Below are 17,164 nucleotides of genomic sequence, written 5' to 3'. Positions count from 1 at the left end.
GGAACCCTACATCAAGGTAGCTGCATGGACATGGGGGGTCCTCAAGTGTGTAAAGCTGAATGTGTCGACACTGGGGAGCATAACCAAGAGTTCGGCTTCTCCCTCCACACATCAGCTGACTGCGCAAAGGGAACAAGGGAATGTGGCACGAAGCCACCAGGTTCCCCGACACCACTGCAAACACAAACTCAGAGCAGTGCTAATGATTCTGCTATCAGGCCATCATATCCTTTGGAAATAACACACCAGTGGGTTTTAAGAGCACGGTTGTCTTGTTTAATAAGTGTCAACAGTTTCAAACTACTGGGGGAGCCAAAATAATGTGTTGCAGAAAAAAGGGGGGGTGAGAGAGGAATTCAGATGCATACACACTGCTTCCTCTTGGTTTATTTACCAAGAAAATAATGCTAGTTGGCGCAGTCAGAAAGAAAATCACCTCGGTGAAGCCCCCTGAAACTTGTACCCCAAACACCTTGGGCAAGACAGAAGCGCAGATTCCCCAAGAGTCCAAGTGGTTAATTTTGGCAGCTCTCACATAAACATATCATCGTAGTCTGGAGGAGGAAGATGGTCGGGGTTTGGCCTGAAAAGGGAACCGAGAAAACTGAAGATCAGTCTCAAGAGAAAAGTTAGTCTTCCAGTCTAAACAACAGATAAATACTAAATAAATATCTGGAGGCCTGTTTTGGAGATTTATGTAAGAACTGCTTATTCATATCTATTTTATAGATTGCAATGCACGTGTGGAGGTTTATCTTGCACATTATGCATTTTCCCCTTCCCTTCCTTTCTTTTTGTTTTGTTCTAATTACAGTATTGTTTTGCTGTTATTTCTAGTCACAAAAGAAGAAAGAATACAAAATCACAAGCGGCAGTAGTGGGAAAGGAGAATAGCAAAGGGAGGTCATGTGATGGCACCGAAGTCCAGGACTGGGATGTGTGTGTCCGAAACAAACTTCCACGATCTGGAACCTCCTCATGCTCCCAGTCCAAACCACCTCCAAATTACGGGCCTGGCTTGTAATGAAGAAGGTTAGTGCCAGCCCAGCCCAGCAACTGCTTAGCAGGTGACTGCCATAGGGAGGCCTTACTGTGTACCCCACCCCAATGACCGCAATAGGAGCTTCATATCCATGAGCACTTTTTCATGGAGCCCTTGAGTGCTGAAAGTCTAACACAGGCTCCATAGTAAGAACTCTCCAAAACACAAAAAAAGTTCAAAGCTGCTCACACAGCAAAGAACAAACAAATAGGTTTCTGACCCCAAAGGCCCACATCTTAAAAACAACAACAACAACAACAACAACAAACAAAAGAGACACCAGCAAAGGGTCACTGAAAAAGATGTTCTGCTAGGGTAAGGAGGGACGGTTGCTTCGCTGCCCTGCTAAATACAAGGGGACTGTCAATTCAGAAAGTGACACTTTGCCCAGTTAACAGCCAAATTCCAAGCAGGTCCCCCGCTAAGGGTAATGCAGGCCAGAACAAAACTGGGTCCGGGTGACTGTGCCCACGGTCATAAGCTAATTAAGGAACTCTTTGGTGGATGGCATTAATGACTGCTCATCTCTTCACCTCCACATTCAGCCGCAGATGGGATTAATGACGGTGTTCAGACTTTCCCAGAACAGAATGACTCCATCCCTGGTTGTCTGACCTCCCAAATACAGTGACAATGTAGCTGTTGCACAGACCACTCCCTTCCGCAAGTGTGACTTGAGAAGGAGATTCAGAATTAAAGAAAGCAGGAATGGATGGAAAGCGAAATTCCATGCATCTCAGTCACAATACACAGTCCTTTCACAGTTTGCTTGGGGAGGGGTGACATGGGCAGGAGATGCAACACTTCAAAGCAGACTGAATTTGCAAGAGTAGAGTCTGCGGATCCCAATAATTACACTGTGTAGTGCAGCCATTTTCTACCACTGTGCCGTGACACACTGGTGTGCCGCGAGTGGTCCACAGGTGTGCCACAGGAATTTGGGGGAAGGTCATTTATTAGTAGGGCCAATAGGGATGTGAGGCCCCCACTGGCAGCATGGTGTGCCTTGTTAATGGTCAAAAACCTGATGGTGTGCCTTGACAATTTTAGTGCCTTGTCAGTGTGCCGCAAGACGAAAAAGGTTCAAAATCACTGGTGTAGTGCATGAATAGGATGGCAACTTTATTCACCTGGTGCCCCCTACCAGCAGAAGCTCATCCAAGTTAACCCCTCCTTCCACCCTGAATGCCACAGTTAGACAATCCAAACTCCAAGCTTATGACTCCAATACTCACCGACCACGGCTGGCGCCGGGGGGTCCAAATGGGTCAAATCTGGCGCCAGGAGGAACAGAGCCTGGAGGAAGCCTGCTGGGGAGTCCTGCTGATGGGTCAATGATGGGGTTTGGGAATCCTGATCGAAGTGGATCAGAGATCATTCCCCCTCTTCGGTGCCTGAGCAGAAGAAGATGTTAGAACAGACAGGTAAAAGGAAGCACATCTGTATTCAGACTCTGGTTCACCCTGGTTAGTGAAGACGTGGGTTACCCGAGCATGGCACCCACCTGGCAGCGAATTCACACTTCAGCACAAATAGGCTGATGGGCAAAGCAGCAGCATTTCACTGCAGGCACAGCAGTCATCCAAAAACATGCACTTCAAAAATCTGGACCTCGAAAGCAGAACAAGTGACCCAAAATGACACAGAGGGAGACCTCAATGCACACATTTCACCCCAAGTTTCTTGGACTGGCATCTGGCCCCGATGCCAATGGCTGGCAGGTTTTTGAATGAACACTAAGCCGCCTCAATCCGATCCAGACTACGGATCCACGTAGCCCAGGACTGGCAGCATCTCTCCCTGCCTCACTCAGGAGCCTTTCCTCACCTGACTTCTGGCAATCCTTCTTAGAGGTGACAAGAACTGAACCAGACGGAAACCATGCTTTGCACATAGAAGGCAACACTGAACCAAGACTTTCCACCCTAGCATCACATGCAAAGGCCCAACTAAACTGCCACCCAGGCAACAGAACGTTCTGGGCCATGTGCAACACAGTAGAGGCAGGGCTCTTCTTCTGGCATTCTTCCGCTAGAAGGGCTATTCTTCTGGCATGACTTCAGAAACCTCCTGTGCTCCTGACTCAGACTTTAGTACACACCTCCGCGTGCATGGAGAAGTGCTAAGGAAGAGGTAGTGTCAGGCAGGAAGCCCTTCTTGTAGTGACAGCAAACTCCACCTACAGCTTGGGTTTCTCTGTGTTTGTCTTGTGGAAACCCATGTGCATTATCACCATGGGCTGGCACAATGTTGTCTTGCTCTGCTTTTGGAGGCATCTGGCTGGCCACTGACTGAAACACAATGTTCCAGCACAGCCATCTGAACGGAACTTTTGGGGATTCAGATCTGAAGGCCTTAGGAGTGGACCTCAACAGGTGGGAAACCCTGGCCTCTGAGCGGCCCGCTTGGAGGCAGGCTGTGCAGCATGGCCTTTCCCAGTTTGGAGAGACACTTGGCCAACAGTCTGAGGCAAAGAGGCAAAGAAGGAAGGCCCATAGCCAGGGAGACAGACCAGGGACAGACTGCACTTGCTCCCAGTGTGGAAGGGATTGTCACTTCCAAAGTGGCCTTTTCAGCCACACTAGATGCTGTGCCAGAACCACTTTTCAGAGTGCGATACCATAGTCTTTCGAGACTGAAGGTTGCCAACAATGATGAATGATGTTCAATGCTTAAATTCAGCAAAGTCCCATAGCCCAAAGACCGTGGTGAACAGAAAATCAGAACGTAGTGGCTGGAAGAACTGTTAATATGCAGAGTTGGTGACTTCCGTTATTTGTTCTGTGCGCCCACTCAGTGGAGGCTTCACTAGGGCTTATGTCACCTGGTACGAGAGCTCACTGTGTCGCCCCATGGTGGACCTCCTCCCGTACTAGACCATACAGAATTACAATATCATACGCACAACCTAAATGCAACACTAGGGTTGGTGCTATCCCCATCAACTTTATTTGTTTTAATACACAACACCCAACAAATCAGTAACCAACAAAAAGCCAGTGGCCAGAGTGCAACAAAGCACTCTGCACCCTACACAAATATTATTTTGGCCATCATTTGCTCTGGTCAAGAGGGTTGACTTACCCAAAGGGGTCCAGATCATCTCCACCAACAGCAAAAGGTCCCAAGGGATCTGGCCTGAAACAAAAAGCATTTTCACTGACACAGAGGAGGAGGAGGAGGCCCCAGCGGGGTTTAATTTCATGCCAGGGTCCAGACGCTGAACGTGTGAAGCAAGAATAAGGCCAGTGTAGCCTCAAGCACATGGACAGAAGTTCTGTACTTCTGCTCTGTCCCATCAGGCTGGGAGACTGTACAGCAGGATCTGTTAGCAAGAAAGGGACTCACCAGTTGGGCTGCCGGCTGCCATGAGGATGCCGAGGTGAGACCCACAGTGGGTCATGATCTGGAGGATTGGGAGGGGAAGGGTTCTTCTCTCGTTTGGGTTCCTTGGCGCTGACCTGTTCTTTGGTTGTTTCAAATGGAGAGATGATATGCTGGACAACCTGAGCCTGCAGCTCATCTGTGTTCTTGTACACCCTGTTCGGGGACAGCCAGGGAAACTGCCATTAGAACATCACTTCCTGTGAAGTTCTGGGCCATCCTGCCCCATGTGATTGCCATTTGACAGCTGCCAAAGTGAGTTGGAAGGGGCCGTTCTGTATTAAATGATATTTAAACCCCACCTTTCAGTCCCAGAGGAAATCCACCAACACAGACTACAACACTCAAGATTTAAAACAACCTCAGATGAAGGTTCTGCAGCAACAGGGGGAAAAATGAAACCAGATGTCACAAGCACAACAGCTGCAATACAAAACTGGTGTGTGTGTGTGTATGTGTGTGTAAATATTATTCTGACCTTAATCACAGAACAACACAATGCCCAGAATAAGGAGAGGGCTGCACATTTTGGAGTTTTGCAATCTGTGGGGCACAACCTTCCCACATCTTTACCAACCACACTTCTTATGGTGGCTGGACACAGAGCAGAGCCTCTGCTGGAGGTACTGTGAACATAAGAACAGCCCCACTGGATCAGGCCATAGGCCCATCTAGTCCAGCTTCCTGTATCTTACTGCGGCCCACCAAATGCCCCAGGGAGCACACCAGACAACAAGAGACCTGCATCCTGGTGCCCTCCCTTGCATCTGGCATTCTGACATAGCCCATTTCGAAAATCAGGAGGTTGTACATGCACATCATGGTTTGTAACCCGTAATGGATTTTTCCTCCAGAAACTTGTCCAATCCCCTTTTAAAGGCATCCAGGCCAGATGCCGTCACCACATCCTGTGGCAAGGAGTTCCACAGATCAGCCACACGCTGAGTAAAGTAATATTTTCTTTTGTCTGTCGTAACCCCCCAACACTCAATTTTAGTGGATGTCCCCTGGTTCTGGTGTTATGTGAGAGTGTAAAGAGCATCTCTCTATCCACTTTATCCTTCCCATGCATAATTTTGTATGTCTCAATCATGTCCCCCCTGAGGCGCCTCTTTTCTAGGCTGAAGAGGCCCAAACACCGTAGCCTTTCCTCATAAGGAAGGTGCCCCAGCCCAGCAATCATCTTAGTCATTCTCTTTTGCACCTTTTTCATTTCCACTATGTCTTTCTTGAGATGTGGCGACCAGAACTGGACACAATACTCCAGGTGTGGCCTTACCATAGATTTGTACAACGGCATTATAATACTAGCCGTTTTGTTCTCAATACCCTTCCTAATGATCCCAAGCATAGAATTGGCCTTCTTCACTGCCGCCGCACATTGGGTTGACACTTTCATCGACCTGTCCACCACCACCCCAAGATCTCTCTCCTGATCTGTCACAGACAGCTCAGAACCCATCAGCCTATATCTAAAGTTTTGATTTTTTGCCCCAGTGTGCCAACTAGTATAGCTCCCCTATTAGGTCACATTCATTCCACCAGTTCTAGCCACTTTCAGATCTACGGTCTGGGGCCAGGATACCTGAAGAAACACTGTCTCCAGTCTGCCTGCCTGCTGTCTCTCGGGGCATCAGTAGAGGCCTCCTGCTGCTGAAGATTTAGGGACAGGGGAGTCCAAGAGACAGAGCCCTTTCTGCTGCTGCTGCATCTACTCCTCAAGGATGGTCATCAGTAATAAGTCCTGAGGTGTGCAGTTCATGCCTGGTAAATCCCTGCAGCTGGAAGCATGGCCAAGTATGATTTATTAGGAATGTGGGAAGCAGTCTCACCCCGAGTCAGTCCCTTGTCTACACTGATTGGCAGTGGCTCTCCAATCAGTGTAGACAGTTTCAGGCTTTTCTCAGCCCTGCCTGGAGATGCTGCTGCAGACTGAAACTTGAACCTCCACAACCAAGAGAACAGGGAACTTCAGGGTCCTTACTTCCCTCCATGACTAGCAAAATCAAAATAAACTATGCAAAATAAAGCAAGGCAAATTTGCGTCATCTGCATACTTTATTCAGGCTGCGCAAATCCACCTTAGCTCAGAAATTGCATTGTCTTTTCTAAATTCCACAAATAGAGAACCTTGATGATAACCTACAGAGACAGGCAAGAACTGTGACTTGGGAAGGTCAAGTCACAGGTGGCTGAAGTGGGACTGTAGAAGCTTGGAAGGGGAGCAGAAAAGGCTCTGCTGAACACCTGGAGGAATAAAGGTTTTGAATGAATGAGACACCTGCTTCATCAGTAGAAGGGGCTACAGCTCTGAGCACAGCACCTGTTTGGCACATGGAAGGTTCCTGGCAGCATCTGTGAAAGGGACCTTGTGCTGCAAGTCAGGGGAGAGTTATTGTGTAAAGTTTATCTAGGTCTGTACAGAGCCAGGCAGGGTTGAGCTAGATGGATGCCAGATGCAAGGGAGTAGCAACAGGACGTAGTTGTCTTGTGTGCTGGGCCACTGTAAGATACAGGAAGTTGGACTAGATAAGCTTTCAGAAGGATTCAGTAGGGCTTTTCTTATGTTAGATCAGTGGGCACCAAACACCAACCCATGGGCTGGATCCAGCTCCTGCTGCGATCCTTCCCCAGCGTGAACAGAGCTTATCATTCCACTGAGGAGCCTCTTCATCATGCCTTTGATCAACCCCAATCTTTGTGCAGGCCAGCCGCTTATAGGTTCTGTTGTCCCAGCAGACTTTGCTCCCAGATTTCCAGGCAAATGTGAGTGGCTGGCACGAAAATTGGGGGCAATCAGAGGCTCAAGAGGCTCCCTGGTGAACAGTAAGCTCTGTTGGCACCACAGAAGGCATTTCTGGTGCACAGTGGTCTCCAGTTTGGAAACTGCTGTGTTAGAAGATGGCCCCGGAGAGCAGCCTGAGGCCCCGAAGCAGTGGGTTCAGATCTGGCAAGTACCTTCAAGAGGGGGCAGAATGCTTCTCTGCATGCAGAAGGTCCTCAACATCTTCAGTTAAAGGATCTAAAGCAGGAGGTGCTGCGCAAGATACCCGCCTGAGACCTTGGACAGTTGCTACACCAGTTCTGGGGGGGGGGGTAGCGGTGCTTTCATGCCCTGCTTGTGGGTTTCCTGGAAGGGTCTGGCTAGCCATTAACAAAAGGTGTTTCTTATTCCTTTTCTGATCCAGCAGGGCTGTTTTTCCCCTGACGTGGGGCCCATATACCTTAGGAACAACTTCTTCCAACATGAATGAGCCTGACTCATAAGATCTGCCCCTGAGAGCCTTCTACAGGTCCCCCATCTTTGGAGAAGAGATGGGCAATGACCCTGTGACAGGGTCTTCTCAGCACCTCAACTCCAGCACACACTGGCCAGGGAGGCTCACTTGGCTCTCATTGATGGTTTCTCTGAACCTACTTAAAGACCATTTTTCTTGACCTTAAGGATCGTTGGCTTTTATGTGTTATTTCATTTGACTATAAATTGCTGCTGCTAAGAGGCTTTTATGCTGTTTTCATACAATATACTATTGCATTTGATTGTTCTAAGTCAGCGTTTCTCAACATTTGTCCCCCTGCTGTACCAGTTTGCATCCTCTACCTATTGGAAGTAGCACCAGAAGTAACTGGCGATGATGTTATCAACACTAATGTCCAGATTGGGAGGTCAGATTCAATGTGACAAACACCGGTAAGAGGCTCAGGGGACACAAAGGCTTTTCAAGCATGTAAAAAGTGCACATTGGAGCTCTGCCTACTGAGTTGAGTCTGCTACTGCTGCTTGTCATGTTGCATTGCTGGTCTCACTGCCAAATGGCAGGGGCCTGGAGGTCCTGTGAGTACCACTGGACACTACCTCAAGTACCACCGGTGATACTAGTACCACTGATTAAGAAACAGTGTTCTAGCTGATATCTTATGTTAGTTGCTTTGGGATGAAGTTGCTTGAAGGGTGCGATAGAAACTAACTAATCATAAACCTCCTACAGAAACTTATGCTGCAGAAGCACCACAGGTGCCATTTTCAAGGCCACTTCACTAGATGGACGCCTAAGATGTTGGAAAAGAACCAGTTACTTGTCAAAATCAGCCATGTGCTCCGGATTTACGTAGTTGGTCACTTTCAAGGTCAGATCTGCCACTTTCTGTGACTTGGGATCCTGTAGCAAGGAGGAAAGAGAAAGCATCGAGTTTGGGAATGAAGGAGAAGGAGGGGTGGCAGTGTGTTAAATCAAGTGTCAGCAGGGCTAGCCCACAGGAGGCCAACTGCAGGGCACATCCATTTCTGTCCCCTCCACTTGCCTCCAATGGAAGGAGGGTATCACCAGGGCACGGGGGTAGCATTTGGCATGCTTCCTCAGCCGCCAAGAGGTCTGGGGCCAGCCCTGAGTCTGGAATAAGCTCCCTTGGTCCCATGGTGACCATACTGGCTGTAGTGACTTGATGGTGAGGGACACTGCTCTCGGCACATGGTCAAAGGCTCTCTTCCATAACAAGGCCCATATTGTAGGCTTGATTCCAGTCACTGGAGAGGTTACCTGAGCTGAAAGACTTAGTTCACATATGTACACAGAATTGAACCAAACAGGGAAAAAGGAGAAGGCAAGGGAGAGGAGGAGCAAGGCTCATTAAATGTTTATAAACGTTAAGTAAGCTACTTCAGAATGCCAGATGCACAGCCGCAGTGCAGCCTAGAGGTAAGGGAACAAACATTCCTATACCTTGAAGAGGCTTCTGTGACTGCCTCTGCACCACAGAATGCAGCGCATGCCCCTTGGCACGGCAGCATCAGTGCTGGAAAGTTGGGCCCCATAACTCTTTTTTCATTCTCTCCAAGCTCTGCAATTTTTTCCTCTACCTCCTCTCACATGGTGACCCAGGCTTGTGGCTTAAAAAAATTTCTGCACCCATATTGGGCATTTTAATAACACCACAAGGAGGGTGGGGAAGCCATTTGCAGCTGTTTCCTCCTTCATATAATTATTTACAAAGTGCCTAATATAAAGGGGTTTGGGGTTTGTTTTGTTGTTTTTTAATTGTTATTATTGTTTTTAATTCTGTAAGAAGCCTCAATTGCCCTTATGTGGAAAAAGGTGGGATATAAATTCTTTAAGGGCCCAATCCTATCCAACTTTCCAGCATTGATGCAGCTGTGCCAATGGGGCAAGCATTGCATCCTGTGGTGGGGGGACAGTCATGAAGGCCTCCTCAATGTAAAGGAACAGTTGTTCCCTTACCTTGGGGCTGCACTGGTGCCAGACAGTTGGATAGGACTGGGCCCAAAGTAAATATGCACTATGCCACCTGACCCCTTCTCCCTCCCCAACTGTACCATGCCTCCATACCCAAAATACACTCTGGTCGCAAGGAGGGAAACTGCCTCCCAACTGCAAGATATGGAAGACAACACCCCACAGCACCTGGCCTCACCATGACGTTGAGGATCATGCTGCCATCCATCATGATTCCCTTCAAGAGCAGCTCACGAGAGTCATCCTTTGACTTGTAGCGGAGAGTATACAAGTCTTTGTCTGCGTTCCACCCAGAGGGCAACATCTCCGACTTCCTCTCATTGGTGCCTGTCTGTGAAATGACACAACAAAAGAGAAAGGCAAAGCTCTTGCTGGATTGTACCACTTCTGCCCCCCCCCCGGAACGGCTCCGGAGGGAGGGGCCGCTCGCCCACCTCCCTGCCAGGCTGAGTGCTCCGCCCCCCTCCAGCTACGCCACCGGAACAGAGCCATCCCGGCGCCAGAGGCGCAGCCCCACCTGCTCTCCCGCGCCCAGGCAGCGGTAGTGGTGCGTGATGAGCCTCCAGTGCAGGTAGCAGAGCAGCGCGTCCTGCGGGCAGGCGATGTCCGCCGCCACCGAACGGTAGAGCAGCTCCAGGCCGGCCATATCCCTACAAGACGCACATCCCGGGGGGAAGGAAATCGGGGGCGCACCGCGCTTCCACGGCGAAAGCGAAACCGCCCGACGCGAAGGAGAACTGTAGCGGTCCGTCCTTTGAACGGCCCCGCCCGCGAACGCGACCCGCACTTTGGTTCCGAGCGCAAAGGAGGCCGGGAGAGTGAGCAACGCAGCAGCATCCAGGCCTCTATAGAGTGGCTGCCCCATCACCATGTGCAGGGAGCTTTCTCAGGGGGGCCAGGCCTAGGGGGGGTGTAGGAGCATAATCTTATGCATGTTTACTCAGAAGTAAGTCCCATTGTGTGCAATGGGGCTTACTTCCACCAAAGTATGTACAGCAGTGTTTCTCAAACTGTGGGTCAGAACCCACTAGGTGGGTCGCGAGCTAATTTCAGGTGGGTCTTCATTCTTTTCAATATTTTATTTTTAATATATTAGACTTGATGCTGCCATGGGATGTGACTGTATTTGGGGAGATCTGTACTTTTAACAGGCTAGTTTATATATGCTTTTAACATGATAGTTAATGGGGCTTACTCCTGAGTAAGTGTAGGTAGGATTGCAGCCTAGGATTGTGAAAAATTTTCCTGCTTGATGATGTCACTTCTGGTCATGACATCACTTCCGGTGGGTCCTGACAAGATTCTCATTCTAAAAAGTGGGTCTCAGTGCCAAATATGTGAGGACCATTGGTGGATAGGTTTGCAGCCTAAAAGGGGTCATTTATACCCAGGCCCAGGGTCAAAAAGGGGGCCCAGGAGCCAAAGGAGGGGCCCTGGGATCTTTTATTTTCCTGTCTCATCTCTATTTGCTGACCACCTGCAGAGCACATGTCTGTGTGTGTGAGGAAGGCAGCCTGAGCTTCTCCTCCCAGCCTGCAGCAGGTCCAGCTGAGATCTCTGTCCAGCTACTGCTTAGGAGCGAGCAGGAAGGAGGCAAAGAGGGGATTGCCCACTGCCCCTGCACTTGTTACCTACAGAGACATTGGATGCTGGGTGCACAGCAGCTGCTGCTGCTACTGGAAGCTTTGTGTGCCAGGCTGAGGAATGCACACATGATACTCCTTAACACAGTGTCAAATCTGGAGGAAATTGGCCTGCCACAGTAGCTCTCTGGCTTGTGGATCCACTTACCTTGAAGGGGTGTATAGGAGGTCAGGGACACAGCTGCAGGGTTACAGCTGTTGCAGAAGTTTAGGTGCAAACAGGACTGTTTCCATTCTAATGTGAGCCTAAATATGATGATGTTAATTTTCTGCATGATTATCTGTGTTTAAAAGATTTTAGAGAGATGGGTAGCCGAATCCTAACCTGCCCTGGATCAGGCAGGCCAGTGGGCCTGTTCTGCATCCAAGGTAGGGTTGGGGCTGAAAGTGGCTCAGCTTGGGGCATCACTTCCCCTTATCCTGAGTAAAGTGGCAGCAGCCCCAATGGGGCTACTCAGATCTGCACCACCTCCAAGCAGCCTGAAGTTGCTCTGGGCTGCCCAGGATTGGAGATAGGATCTGGTGTAAGTGCTAGATCCTGGCCCCACCTCCACTTACCCCCTGCCAATCCACGGGCCCACCCACCTCCCTCCCTCCCCCACACTGAAACACCTCACTTCTGCCCTTTCCATGTCCCCCGACCTCCTCACCAGCCTACCTTGGCAGACACGGGCTTAGCTGTTGAGCTGAGCAGCGCTTGGGCCAGACTGCAGAGGCCTCCTTCCTCTCCCAGTGGTGTGGAAGTGCTTTATGGCACTTTCATGACACCAGTAGTATCACCTATGCTCAGTATTGTGCCCTTAGGATTGCGCTCTTAAGAGTGCATTTGATTTTCTGTACTACTCTATCTAGCTTCCAGTGTGATATGGGTGGGTTGACTTGCACTTCAAAGACTTTTCCAGCTGTCTCCACCCTCCCCCCACCCTGTTTTGCCCCTCCCTGCCCCCATTCTGCTTGCCCATCACCACCCTCCCCCACTCTGTTTCACCCCTCCCCCTTTGCAAAGGGATCCAAAAGAAACTTGTACCCCCTGATAAAATTCCTCTCAGAGGCCCTGTCAGGGGATACAAAGTTTCCTTTAGACCCCTTCCCAAAGAAGGAGGGGCAAAACAGAGCGAGGGAAGAGTGGCAATGAGGGTGGGCAGAATGGAGGTGGGGAAGGGGCAAATCAGGACAGTGGAGGGTGATGACAGCTGGAAAAGTCTTTGGAGCCCAGGTCTACTGCGTTTACCCACCCACACTGTGTTGGCAGCTAGATACAGCAATACAGAAAACCAAACACACTTCTAAGTTCCTCTTTAAAATCTTTTAAATATAGAAAATCATGCAGAAAATTAGCATCATCATATTTAGGTTCAGACTAAAATGGAAAGCATCTTGTGTGTGCCAAAACTTATTTCTACAGCAGTTGTAGTCCCACAGCTGTTTCCCTGAGCTCCTATACCTCCTTCATGGTAAGTGGATCCACAAGCCAAAGAGCTACTGCAGCAGGCCAGTTTCCTCCCAGATTTGACACTGTGCCATGTACGCATTCCTCAACCCAGCACAAATGGTTTGCAGCAGCAATCCCCAGTATTCTGTGTGGGCGGCGAGTCCGGGTGAATTGAAAAATTGGAGAAATTAGAATCGGCACCCCAAATATACCCAGGAATTGGCTTAACGTTTAAGGAAGCAAAATGTGTGTTGGTCTGTGTAATATATTCATTCTCTCTCTAATTTTGCAGTCATCCCCCCTCCCTCTTCCATTGGTTCCCCTGTGTTAAATGTTAGACTGTAAACCCCTCAGGGCAGGGACCTGCATTGCAAAAGTTCTAGGCACACTGATGGCACTGTATCCTAGGAGGCAGAACGTTACTCTTTTTATTGGACCAACTTGAATTATGGTTTGATCATATGGTGGTCATATATTTGGGATCCAGGGTGGTTTCCACTTACAAGAGCTCCTCCTGTTTTCGGATGGAACTCCTGTGTATGGAAGTGTTTTTTTGGATGCCAACTGCATCTCTTTACATAGCATCATTGATGTACTTGACACTTTAAATAGAGGGAAAGGACAGGTTCCTGTCCTGAGGGGCTTACAATCCAGGTACAGACAGGAGGGAGACACAGAGGGAGGTAGGAGAGGTGGGGTAAACAGGGAAGTGTCCTCATGTGGAGGAGACCTCCAGGACTGCCCCCTTCCACACAGGATGCAGTGCAAGGTGGCATGGTTGCATTACATTGCCTCATGGAGGGTATTTGATAGGATTGGGCTGTAAGACCAAAGATATAGATATTGAAATTGCTATGGAATGACAGAAGCTTTTGTGTTTCACTGAGATCTTGCATGTGACTACCCTCCAACAGAGGATGCTGCATTATTTTTATCTACTTAGAATGTCGTTTAATGCGCCCTCTCCCCACACTGAAACTACCTTTAAATGTTATGGAACATAATGTGCTGTTAGCTGATCTCAGAACGTCCACTAGAGGGCACCCTCTCCTTTCTGAATGCCCTTATGAGGAATTCCTCTTTTTTCAAGCAAAATGTCTTGAGTTGTTCAGGATCATATCAACTAGCCTGAGAAATGGGGAGATAGTGGAGCTAAAATGGGTTTTTCAAAACTAAAGTCTTTCTGGTTGAACACAATGAACGTTGTAAAGATGCCTAATCCTTGTAAATTCCCATTGCAGTTTGCCCTGTAGCAGTGAACTCAATGCCAGCTATTTATCGCAGGTAGCACTATATTATCCAGAGCCTTCCTTGTGGTCAGCTGTCATCTATAATATTTACTCCTTGACCTTTTCAACAAAGGTCTCCTGTAATGTTAATTAAAAGTTTTGTGTTCATATCAAGCAGCAGCCTTAAACTGGATAAAAGATTGGGGACTTGTATTGAACGAAAAAATCTTAACATTAGAAGCACACGATTTACAAATAGGCTGGCATGCGTTCCTCTTTTATGATAAAGTTAAACAGCATGGATATTTTAAACAACATATTTTAAGAAGATCTCTAATTTGGATATGGGACCAGATAAAATATAAGATATATTTTAAATTACCTAGATGGATAAAACCTCTCGAAATAGCAACCAATCCGAACTGGATTAAAAAAGATCAAAATAAACCATACAGTGACTTGCTAAATAATAAAGAAGAGATTTTAAGTAAGTCTGAGTTAGAAGAGAAAGGAATAAAGCTGGACTGGTGGAATGAAATGCAAATAAGAACAAGATTACGAGAAGACCAAAAAGTAGGTCTATATGAAGAAGATATAAGTTTTGATAAAATATTTTTGATTGATGAGGGGAAGTATATAAGAAAAATGTACAGTTTTCTCCTGGAGATGAGAATGAAAGATGAGATCGTTAAAGATGCAATGGTGCGTTGGGCAAAAATTTTTGGATATAATATATCAATGGATGATTGGAATCAAATTTGGAATACGAATATTAAGATAACTAAAGCAGTGACTTTTAAAGAGAACTTATATAAAATGTTTTATAGATGGTATTTAACACCAGAGAAGTTAGCAAAAATGTACTCTGGGTTATCAAATAAGTGTTGGAAATGTAATGAGCTAGAAGGAACTTTTTATCATATGTGGTGGACATGCGAAAAAGCAAAGAAATATTGGAAGATGATACATAAAGTGTTGCAAGAGATATTGCATTGTGTATTACCATTCAAACCAGAAATATTCCTCCTAAATGTGACATCAGAAATTAAAGACCAACCTCAGAAACACCTTATTGTAAATATTGTTAGAAGATACAGAAGACCTCGGGCAGATACCGCTGCCCAAACGGCGCCTCCTGACCGAGGAGTTAAGTCAGATAGAGGTTAAAAGAGAAGATGTTTCAGACCTCATTGATAAATTAAAGATCAATAAGTCACTGGGTCCTGATGGCATCCACCCAAGGGTTATTAAGGAATTGAAGAATGAAGTTGCAGATCTCTTGACTAAGGTATGCAACTTGTCCCTCAAAACGGCCACGGTGCCAGAAGATTGGAGGATAGCAAATGTCACGCCTATTTTTAAAAAGGGAAAGAGGGGGGACCCGGGAAACTATAGGCCGGTCAGCCTAACATCCATACCGGGTAAGATGGTGGAATGCCTCATCAAAGATAGGATCTCAAAACACATAGACGAACAGGCCTTGCTGAGGGAGAGTCAGCATGGCTTCTGTAAGGGTAAGTCTTGCCTCATGAACCTTATAGAATTCTTTGAAAAGGTCAACAGGCATGTGGATGTGGGAGAACCCATGGACATTATATATCTGGACTTTCAGAAGGCGTTTGACACGGTCCCTCACCAAAGGCTACTGAAAAAACTCCACAGTCAGGGAATTAGAGGACAGGTCCTCTCGTGGATTGAGAACTGGTTGGAGGCCAGGAAGCAGAGAGTGGGTGTCAATGGGCAATTTTCACAATGGAGAGAGGTGAAAAGTGGTGTGCCCCAAGGATCTGTCCTGGGACCGGTGCTTTTCAACCTCTTCATAAATGACCTGGAGACAGGGTTGAGCAGTGAAGTGGCTAAGTTTGCAGATGACACCAAACTTTTCCGAGTGGTAAAGACCAGAAGTGATTGTGAGGAGCTCCAGAAGGATCTCTCCAGACTGGCAGAATGGGCAGCAAAATGGCAGATGCGCTTCAATGTCAGTAAGTGTAAAGTCATGCACATTGGGGCAAAAAATCAAAACTTAAGATATAGGCTGATGGGTTCTGAGCTGTCTGTGACAGATCAGGAGAGAGATCTTGGGGTGGTGGTGGACAGGTCGATGAAAGTGTCGACCCAATGTGCGGCGGCAGTGAAGAAGGCCAATTCTATGCTTGGGATCATTAGGAAGGGTATTGAGAACAAAACGGCTAGTATTATAATGCCGTTGTACAAATCGATGGTAAGGCCACACCTGGAGTATTGTGTCCAGTTCTGGTCGCCGCATCTCAAAAAAGACATAGTGGAAATGGAAAAGGTGCAAAAGAGAGCGACTAAGATGATTACGGGGCTGGGGCACCTTCCTTATGAGGAAAGGCTACAGCGTTTGGGCCTCTTCAGCCTAGAAAAGAGACGCCTGAGGGGGGACATGATTGAGACATACAAAATTATGCAGGGGATGGACAGAGTGGATAGGGAGATGCTCTTTACACTCTCACATAATACCAGAACCAGGGGACATCCACTAAAATTGAGTGTTGGGCGGGTTAGGACAGACAAAAGAAAATATTTCTTTACTCAGCGTGTGGTTGGTCTGTGGAACTCCTTGCCACAGGATGTGGTGCTGGCGTCTAGCCTAGACGCCTTTAAAAGGGGATTGGACAAGTTTCTGGAGGAAAAATCCATTATGGGGTACAAGCCATGATGTGTATGCGCAACCTCCTGATTTTAGGAATGGGTTATGTCAGAATGCCAGATGCAGGGGAGGGCACCAGGATGAGGTCTCTTGTTATCTGGTGTGCTCCCTGGGGCATTTGGTGGGCCGCTGTGAGATACAGGAAGCTGGACTAGATGGGCCTATGGCCTGATCCAGTGGGGCTGTTCTTATGTTCTTATGTTCTTATTGTTACAGCGGCAAGAATATTGTTTGCGCAAAAATGGAAATCTATAGATGTACCAACTAAGGAAGATTTAATAGATAAAATCTATGAAGTAGCAGAAATGGAAGTTTTAACAGAAAGAATGAAAGAGAGAGATTTAGATAGAGTAAGAAAATATTGGAAGTTTTTTTATGATTGGGTAGATAAATCTAGTTAGATAAAATTGAGTGTTTCGTAAAAATCAATTTTTTTATATTCATAAATATGCGAACCTTTGTATTGATGATTATTGGGTTTTTTTGAGTTAATTGAATGATGTATGTT

General features: G+C 47.4%; 1 protein-coding gene across 1 annotated transcript; it reads right to left on the bottom strand.

The window, feature by feature from the left end:
* Nucleotides 1–253: 253 nt before the first annotated feature.
* PSMF1 (proteasome inhibitor subunit 1) lies at nucleotides 254–10,358 on the bottom strand. The gene is made up of 7 exons (XM_066624166.1): nucleotides 10,196–10,358; nucleotides 9,857–10,009; nucleotides 8,504–8,586; nucleotides 4,391–4,582; nucleotides 4,127–4,180; nucleotides 2,278–2,436; nucleotides 254–583 (listed from the first exon to the last, which is right to left on the bottom strand). The coding sequence occupies exons 1-7, from the start codon at nucleotides 10,322–10,324 to the stop codon at nucleotides 532–534; spliced, it is 822 nt and encodes a 273-aa protein (XP_066480263.1). The 5' UTR covers nucleotides 10,325–10,358; the 3' UTR covers nucleotides 254–531.
* Between the last annotated feature and the right edge of the window lie 6,806 nt (nucleotides 10,359–17,164).

The sequence above is a fragment of the Tiliqua scincoides genome, chromosome 4, assembly GCF_035046505.1.
Source record: "Tiliqua scincoides isolate rTilSci1 chromosome 4, rTilSci1.hap2, whole genome shotgun sequence".
NCBI classification, from domain to species: domain Eukaryota; kingdom Metazoa; phylum Chordata; class Lepidosauria; order Squamata; family Scincidae; genus Tiliqua; species Tiliqua scincoides.
Note: the sequence above shows the minus strand (reverse complement) of the source record. Positions and strands in the feature narration are given on the sequence as shown.

Coding starts and splice junctions, on each gene's coding strand:
- PSMF1 (XM_066624166.1), bottom strand. CDS start 10,324: ATGGCCGGCCTGGAGCTGCTCTACCGTTCGGTGGCGGCGGACATCGCC. Junction 10,010..10,195: donor GCCTGGGCGCGGGAGAGCAG/GTGGGGCTGCGC, acceptor GTCATTTCACAG/ACAGGCACCAATGAGAGGAA. Junction 584..2,277: donor CCCGGCGCCAGCCGTGGTCG/GTGAGTATTGGA, acceptor TTCCCTTTTCAG/GCCAAACCCCGACCATCTTC.